Source organism: Salvelinus namaycush, chromosome 5 (assembly GCF_016432855.1).
Source record: "Salvelinus namaycush isolate Seneca chromosome 5, SaNama_1.0, whole genome shotgun sequence".
Classification (NCBI taxonomy): domain Eukaryota; kingdom Metazoa; phylum Chordata; class Actinopteri; order Salmoniformes; family Salmonidae; genus Salvelinus; species Salvelinus namaycush.
In genome coordinates, this window is record NC_052311.1 from 61,139,405 (window position 1) to 61,148,710 (window position 9,306).

General features: G+C 40.9%; 1 protein-coding gene across 1 annotated transcript; it reads right to left on the reverse strand.

The window, feature by feature from the left end:
* Positions 1-2,692: 2,692 nt before the first annotated feature.
* Positions 2,693-6,000, reverse strand: LOC120048624 (apolipoprotein C-I-like). The gene is made up of 4 exons (XM_038994724.1): positions 5,929-6,000; positions 5,158-5,224; positions 3,104-3,245; positions 2,693-2,979 (listed from the first exon to the last, which is right to left on the reverse strand). Exons 2-4 carry the CDS (start codon positions 5,210-5,212, stop codon positions 2,913-2,915), a joined length of 264 nt encoding a protein of 87 aa, XP_038850652.1. The 5' UTR covers positions 5,213-5,224; positions 5,929-6,000; the 3' UTR covers positions 2,693-2,912.
* Between the last annotated feature and the right edge of the window lie 3,306 nt (positions 6,001-9,306).

The window sequence follows — 9,306 nt, forward strand, 5'->3', positions numbered from 1 at the left end:
CTATGGACACACATGCTATGGAGGAGAGAAGTTACAGTAGGTTACAGTAGGTTACAGTAGGTAACAGACTACCAGTCCATGTCAACAGTTCAATGGAGGACAGACTAGATAGAGAGTTTAAAAAAAAAATGAAATGCACGGCCACACCTTGAAGGAGCAAGACGAGAGCAACCAGCATCAGTTTCCCTTGCATCTGTCATAGAAACATAATGAGAGGGAAGACTTGGCTAAAATACACATCTCACTTATAAAATTGATATTACATATAATGAAATTATTCAATAAACAGTACATTACATTTTTCATCACCCCAAACAAAAATAATCATACATTCAAATGATACATCACTGATATGTATATATATTTCTGTAATCAACAGTATCACTCATAACAGCTGGCCTCCAGTATAAAAACAGCTGGTCAATACACAATTCAAAGTAAGTGAAAGAGCATTTTAGGGAGCACTTTACCTTAGTGTTTGTTCTCAGTATTGTCCAATCTGTTTGGTGGAATCAAGTCACTTTATTTGAATTAGGGGACTTCTCACAGCGCTTTTTCGTTTGTACGTTGTTCTTGTTTTGGTGACCACTGACCGATGGTCTGTTTTTGGGTGGGAAGTGGTGGACTGATTGGATTGGCTTAGATGATCAGTGAGTCAGTCATAAGTAGTCCAGTGTTTCGATAGTCTTTATTTATTTAAGTTCTGAGAAAAGATTTTTCAGGGTATACTGCAAAAACCAAAACGTAAGCAAGCGGAAATATCTAATATTTCGTGATAATTCCCTTTAGACGATTTTTTTTTTTTTACCAAGCTTAATTATCTAACGTCATTGGCAGATAATTTATTTTAACCTAAAAAAAAAAGTTAACACAAAATATCATGAAAAATATCGTGAAATAAGATACATGACTTGTGTCAGCTGCTGCAGTATGCAGTAGCCCAAAGTTCCTTTAATAAAGACGAGTGGACATGTTGGCTTGTAAGTATTCAGACCAGGTCTTTATATCACTGTGCTCCAGATAGATTTATTAAGAAGAGCAGGTCAATGAAATAGAGTACTGTTTTGGACTAGACCCAATGTCTCAGTCAGCAGAACTCAAGAGAGGAGTCCACTTCACAATATCTATCTCTCTCTCTCTCTCTCTCTCTCTCTCTCTCTCTCTCTCTCTCTCTCTCTCTCTCTCTCTCTCTCTGTCTCTCTCTCTCTCTCTCTCGCTCTCTCTCTCTCTCTCTCTCGCTCTCTCTCTCTCTCTCTGCAACACATCAGTTTCAGGCATAATGCTGAATGACACACTGATACATGACCAACTGTGGATGTCATTTTCAAATCTTGTTTTCCTGCTATTGCTCTTCACCTCTGGTCCTGTCGACAGACACAGCACAATAGTTGGTTGTTGTGGGAGAAGAGGGTACAGAGAGCAGATTAAAGCTGCCCACTCATGACACTCCACCAGAAAATATGGTGAAAATATGAGTATTCCCTGGTGGGGTGCACAACCCTCTTGCCCCCTGGACCCCCTCTAACCCTCCTACGTCTGACCCCTGACCTCTGGTCAAACACAGGAGCAGATTCCAGTAAACAGGGACAGCATAGTAATCATTAACTCAGGATAAACATTGACTTTAGCACGGGCCTTGTGAAATGGAGGACCAGCAGCAAGTGTAGTGCTCCCAATTGCCCTTTGGTGTCTGCTATTGACATAGATGGATAGACCACTATCTCTCATAGAACACTCTCTGCTATTAATTCATTCTGCAGAATTATTTGACCGGGTTAGTATCTCTCAGTAAAGCTATTGACGAGTGGATATCCAGAGTGATACAAGATATCCAGAGCATCAAAGTATTTCTGTTGTATTGCTTTACAGAGTGTTCATTGTTAATGAGAGCTCAATAACAGCATCAATCCAGAGTCCATTTTTGATTGTGACACAAGTTTGTATCTTTTTTTAGGGTAAACATATCTTAGCACAGGAACATGAAGTTTCAAGAGATTGAACATTGTTCATAGAGATACTTTTCAAGGCTGCACACAACCAACATGTTGAATGGAAGAAAGGGGCCATTGACAGACACTTGTCTTACTGTTGAATCTCAGTTAGAGAAGTGTCTGGGCAAAATGTGAAATTACATGTGTTGCAGACTGCTTTTAAGTATAGTATCTTTCAGTCAAAATGCACTAATTCTTTCTCTGGCCACCATGGTGTTTTTAACCCATGTGACATACTGGTCAGCTGACCATTCACGTTGACCACATTAACATCCTACAACTATCCCACAATGCATCATAAACAGAGACGAAGTGAATGTTTGGTCTTTGTGCACTTTTTTTATACATGTTATGCATACTGTCTGTATTATGTGTACAGGTCTTCATGTCCTTATATCCTTATAAAACCGTGCTTCTACATCTGCATTGCTTGCTGTTTGGGGTTTTAGGCTGGGTATTTGTATAGCACTTTGTGACATCGGTCTGATGTAAATAGAGCTTTATAAATACATTTGATTGATTGATGTGCCCCCCATATATTAGTTGAAGAGACACTTGTCAAATAAAAATCATTGCCAATCAAACTCATTGTTCAGAATAACTTCTAACTTGTCATTGCCTAGACTCATTGGTCTCTTTAAAAATGAACAGGTTGACTTCTTACTGTAGCAAATCAAATGCATAATATAACAACCCACAAATATAGTTTTATCACAAAGGTGTCTTTATTGTTCAGGTTATTAAAGCAAGCCATGTTTATTAAAGCAAGCCATAACAATTACACAGAGATGACATCAGTCTCTTCACAGAGGGGGAATATAACCTTGGTGTCAGTGTCACGGCAACCGCGTCACCAGGCAAGAAGCGTGATGGGGGCGTGGGGGGGTCTTAGACAGGCAGGGTCAGAGGTGTACAGGCTTACTACTGCTTGGGGAAGTTCTCGTCGACCTTGGCCTTCATCTTGTCAAACTGCTCAGTGAACCAGTTCCTGGAGACGGGGAGACAGAGACACAGTGAGTAATTTCAGTCTTTAATTATTTCAGAGTACTAATGTAGATCTCCAATTAATTAAATGTTGGGTTATGTTTTGGGGGGTGTGTGTGTGCGTGTACTTGGTCTTGGAGGCGAACTCGCTGTCCCCGATCTTTTCAAACATGTCCTTGGTCTTGACGCTCAGGTCATCAGTTAGTTCCTTCATCTGATTGCCGAAGGTGGCGAAATGCTCCTCAATGGTCTTCTCAGCCTCCTGAGCCTCTGTAGAGAGAGAGAAAGGAGGCAGGGTTAGAACTATGAACAGAAGGGGAGAGTGTTAGAACTATAAACAGAAGGGAAGAGTGTTAGAACTATGAACAGAAGGGGAGAGTGTTAGAACTATGAATAGAAGGGGAGAGTGTTAGAACTATGAATAGAAGGGGAGAGTGTTAGAACTATGAACAGAAGGGGAGAGTGTTAGAATTATGAACAGAAGGGGAGAGTGTTAGAACTATGAATAGAAGGGGAGAGTGTTAGAACTATGAACAGAAGGGGAGAGTGTTAGAACTATGAATAGAAGGGGAGAGTGTTAGAACTATGAATAGAAGGGGAGAGTGTTAGAACTATGAATAGAAGGGGAGAGTGTTAGAACTATGAATAGAAGGGGAGAGTGTTAGAACTATGAATAGAAGGGGAGAGTGTTAGAACTATGAACAGAAGGGGAGAGTGTTAGAACTATGAATAGAAGGGGAGAGTGTTAGAACTATGAACAGAAGGGGAGAGTGTTAGAACTATGAATAGAAGGGGAGAGTGTTAGAACTATGAATAGAAGGGGAGAGTGTTAGAACTATGAACAGAAGGGGAGAGTGTTAGAACTATGAATAGAAGGGGAGAGTGTTAGAACTATGAACAGAAGGGGAGAGTGTTAGAACTATGAATAGAAGGGGAGAGTGTTAGAACTATGAACAGAAGGGAAGAGTGTTAGAACTATAAACAGAAGGGAATAGTGTTAGAACTATGAACAGAAGGGAAGAGTGTTAGAACTATAAACAGAAGGGAAGAGTGTTAGAACTATAAACAGAAGGGGAGAGTGTTAGAACTATGAATAGAAGGGGAGAGTGTTAGAACTATAAACAGAAGGGGAGAGTGTTAGAACTATAAACAGAAGGGAAGAGTGTTAGAACTATGAACAGAAGGGAAGAGTGTTAGAACTATAAACAGAAGGGAAGCGTGTTAGAACTATGAACAGAAGGGAAGAGTGTTAGAACTATAAACAGAAGGGGAGAGTGTTAGAACTATGAACAGAAGGGGAGAGTGTTAGAACTATGAATAGAAGGGGAGAGTGTTAGAACTATGAACAGAAGGGGAGAGTGTTAGAACTATGAATAGAAGGGGAGAGTGTTAGAACTATGAATAGAAGGGGAGAGTGTTAGAACTATGAACAGAAGGGGAGAGTGTTAGAACTATGAACAGAAGGGGAGAGTGTTAGAACTATGAACAGAAGGGGAGAGTGTTAGAACTATGAATAGAAGGGGAGAGTGTTAGAACTATGAACAGAAGGGGAGAGTGATAGAACTATGAACAGAAGGGGAGAGTGTTAGAACTATGAATAGAAGGGGAGAGTGTTAGAACTATGAACAGAAGGGGAGAGTGTTAGAACTATAAACAGAAGGGGAGAGTGTTAGAACTATGAACAGAAGGGGAGAGTGTTAGAACTATGAATAGAAGGGGAGAGTGTTAGAACTATAAACAGAAGGGGAAATAGTCAGGAAAATGAGTAGACTGAGGGTTTCATCATGAAGAGAGAAAGGTGGAGAGAGAGAGAGAGAGAGAGAGAGAGAGAGAGAGAGAGAGAGAGAGAGAGAGAGAGATATGGTACATGTGTGTTCATAATAATACATTTGTATTGATGTGTATTTGAGGTCAGACTTACGCATTCAGTAGTAATGGATTTGTATAGAGTAGTATCAAGTGTATTTGTGTGTGTGTGAAGCTGTGTGTTTGTGTACATGCATGTACATGTGCATGTGTGTATGCATGCGTTTGTGTGTTTGTGTGAGAGAGAAACATCACATACGTGTCACCAGTGATAATGCATTAGTATTGACGCCAGTATTGAGGGAGGTGAATGAGCAATAAAATGATTAGATAGAGTGAGAGTGTAATGGCTGCCTAATAGGGTAGGGCTTCATACCTGTGTGTGCGGCGAACACAAGCATCAACACGGCAATGGCAATGGAAAGTTTCATCTTGACTGTTGGCTGCAAGGGAAGGACAAATTTAGTAACAACACCCTGCCTTTAATATCCTCCATCATAAAAAGGTTTGCATGATGTGAGTTAGTTATGAGTTAAAACAAAATCGTAGCATTATGCCGTCAGGGTTTCATCAGGAGCTGTGCTAAACAAGTGAAATGTAAGCCATCCTAAACAATTACTATTGATCAACAGCTGTTATGTTAGTGCATTCAGAACAGTGGACAGCTCCCTTGGCGTTCTCTAGCCTACACACAACTTAGATTGCTGACTTTACATGAGCAAGACAAAAAAACTTTGATAGCCTTACATTTTAGATTTTAAACTCGACCTGCATTTGATCAAATTAGTAAACTAACATAACAATTGTTTCTATTAATATCTGTCCTGAGCATTGGATGGCGCTCAGAAACAGAAGGTTGGCTGGATGTCTTTCCCGCTGTATAAACTACACCTAGATGTCGCCACAATACCGCAAACGGATTTTGAGAGACGGGTATAGATTTATGGAAAGTTTGGGGTATAAAATAAACAACTGCATTGACGGCATTCACGTGCATATATTTTGAGTAAATAAACTGATGAACAAAAGTTATTCCGGCCTATGTGTTTGCTCAGATAAGAACAAAAACATACAAAGATAGACATTTGAAGTAATAACAATGAAAAGAAGTCTCTAGAAATGCAAGTGAAAAGTAGGTTAATCTTACCTGTTTTCCCGTCTCAGAGAGAAAATAACCAGAGTGTGTCTGACAGACTGACGGAGTCCCTCTATATATCCCAGGACGCTGACGTAATCAGTAGTCACCACTTCTGACCTATGGTGACCCCACATCGCACAATGAAGCACGCGCCAAGAGTGGCCTACTCCCACCTTCTCCTCCAGATTAACCAACCCTCCCCCATCTCCCTTTTTCGGAGAGCCCAGCTGAGGTATGGTCCATGTCCTGTCTTGTTTCAAACCACACATGATCACGTATTTAATCAGATTTTGTGGGAATGTATTTATTTGACTGGATCTGTAATTCACAGTCTGATCTGGGGGGGGGGGGGTTCAACCTGCCTTAGGTTTTATAATGTGATATTAATTTGTCATAAAATATCCATTGTAAATCATCAGACTGTGAGTGCACAGAGATACAGACCTAAAGTGGAGTATGACCATTAAACTAGGTCACAAGATACTTATACTAGGTAAGATATTGATACAGTTCTGCAGTGGCATCACTAACCAGCACTGCATTGACTCTGGTGCTCAGTGCAGATCTGTCTCTGAGTCCACCAGACCAGTCCATTTAGGGCTCTATTCAATCCATAGCACTGAAGATTTGCGACCAATAATTAAAAGCTGTGTTCCCACCGTTGCGTTGACTGCATTCAATGACCTTTGCATTTTAATGCAGATCTTCTGCGATACGGATTGAATCCAGCCCTTAGTCTTTTTGGCAAGGCAAGTATTTGGGCCCCATTCCATCCTTCCCTCCTCCCTTCCCTGAAGTCATCCCTGTTCTGACTTCTCTGAATAAATGAAAGCTGTGTGATGGAATCCTTGTTGACACCTATCAATTTCATAATATAAAATATAAAAATCAGGCCTATAACATGTGCGCTTCTTCCCCTCTGATCTACTTTCAGTGCCATTACCCTTCACTGACCTCACACCCAGATCTGTGTTATCAGTGTTATCATGTGATACAGCATGCACAGTATCATATTTGTCCACTGTTATGTAGATCTATAGATAGAAGTCCATTATATTAGTGCTCCTCCGTGCTGTCTCCAACAGAAAGAAGCTGGGCTCAACAAACCTCTACTGTCCTGGAATAGCCAGTACGTAACTCCACGTCCAAGAACTACAAAGTCTGGCAAAGTCTTATGACTTTATTTGCAATATTCTTAAAATAGTAAGTCTAGAAGGTCATTCTCTGTGTTGGAGCATACAGGGGTAGTGGACTACAGTTTGTTGAACTATAGTAACCTCTCATTAGTGCTGGAGGGGTATGTTTTCCTCATTGCAGCACTTCCCTCTTTACACCCAGCCCCTTGCTGCCCACTGCAGGGTGCCCATTTGGTGCTGATGGCTTTAGCCATATGAAACCCTATTATGATGCACAGATGACCATTGTCTTGCACCTCTTAATCACACAGTACCCATTCCTCACCTGTGGCAGAGTGTGTGAGTCTTTGTGTGAGGCATGGACGTGCATGTCTCGCTCGCTCATGAATTGCAATAACAAGCCGTCTGATAAAAGACTGTTTTTCCCAATTCTTTTGCCAAAGGGCTCCTGTGGTGAATGGTTTGTGTTCCAGCACCAAGATGGGGGAAGAGGGGGGAGGAAGGGTAGTAAGAGGTAAAATCTCTGTGGGGGTTGTCGGGGGTTACTGTCGGTTTTGCTCTGCCAACACTTTCTAGCTGGAGCCCTTTGTTGCTTCAGCCGGAGCCAGAGACACCCAGGAGCTGCAGTATAGTATGTGAGAAGAAGTACTGACTGGCAGAATGCTTGTGGTTTTCCTGTTTTCTCCTTGGCCAGACCACTACAAATACATACAGGGTTTACTATAGTGTAGGACACTTCACCCAAACACGGCCTTCCAGTAAAGGAGGAACAGAAACAAACTGTGACTCAATAACAATGCACTTCAACACAGAGGTTGTTATTAGGAGTGTGACCTGATTTAGGGGAGAGGTCATTGTAGTCATTGTTGCTCTTCTTGTATATTCATTGAAAACAAGGTCACATACTTGAAATGGTATGCTACTTTTTATGCTTAGGGTTGAGTAGAGATGGTTTACTAGACACAGTTAATGCTTGCATAGAGTATTTTTTCTACCGTTTTTTTCCTGGTTAAAAAAGGATGTGTGAGCACATTTTAATGAATATCATCAAGAAGCTTGTGTTCATATTTATAGACTTAATCACGAAACAGTGCTTCAACTTCAAAAATAAAGATGCCCATAGTGCTATTGTATACAGTGAAAATGAACTTTGTTTAGTTTATTAAAACTACCATGAACAACAATACTAAAGTACTGTAGGTGTACAGTAGAAGTCGGAAGTTTACATACACTTAGGTTGGAGTCATTAAAACTCGTTTTTCAACCACTCCACAAATTTCTTGTTAACAAACTATAGTTTTTGCAAGTCGATTAGGCCATCTACTTTGTGCATGACACAAGTCATTTTTCCAACAATTGTTTACAGACAGATTATTTAACTTGTAATTCACTGTATCACAATTCCAGTGGGTCAGAAGTTTACATACACTAAGTTGACTGTGCCTTTAAACAACTTGGAAAATTCCAGAAGATGATGTCATGGCTTTAGAAGCTTCTGATAGGCTAATTGACATCATTTGAGTCAATTGAAGGTGTACCTGTGGATGTATTTCGCTGAAAGAATAACTTAATTATAAGAGTCAATGTTAGTAACCATAACCCCTACCTTCAAACTCAGTGCCTATTTGCTTGACATCATGGGAAAATCAAAAGAAGAGCAATTTCCAAACACCTGAAGGTACCACGTTCATCTGTACAAACAATAGTACGCAAGTATAAACACCATGGGACCACGTAGCCGTCATACCACTCAGAAAGGAGACGTGTTCTGTCTCCTAAAGATTAACGTACTTTGGTGCGAAAAGTGCAAATCAATCCCAGAACAGCAGCAAAGGACCTTGTGAAGACGTTGGAGGAAACAGGTACAAAAGTATCTATATCCACAGTAAAACGAGTCCCATATCGACATAACCTGAAAGGCCGCTCAGCAAGGAAGAAGCCACTGCTCCAAAACCGCCATAAAGAAGCCAGACTACGGTTTGCAACTGCACATGGGGACAAAGATCATACTTTTTGGAGAAATGTTCTCTGGTCGGATGAAACAAAAATAGAACTGTTTGGCCATAATGATCATCGTTATGTTGGGAGGAAAAAGGGGGACGCTTGCAAGCCGAAGAACACCATCCCAACCGTGAAGCACGGGTGTGGCAGCATCAAGTTGTGGGGGTGCTTTGCTGCAGGAGGGACTGGTGGACTTCACAAAATAGATGGCATCATGAGGGAAGAACAATTATGTTGATATATTGAAGCA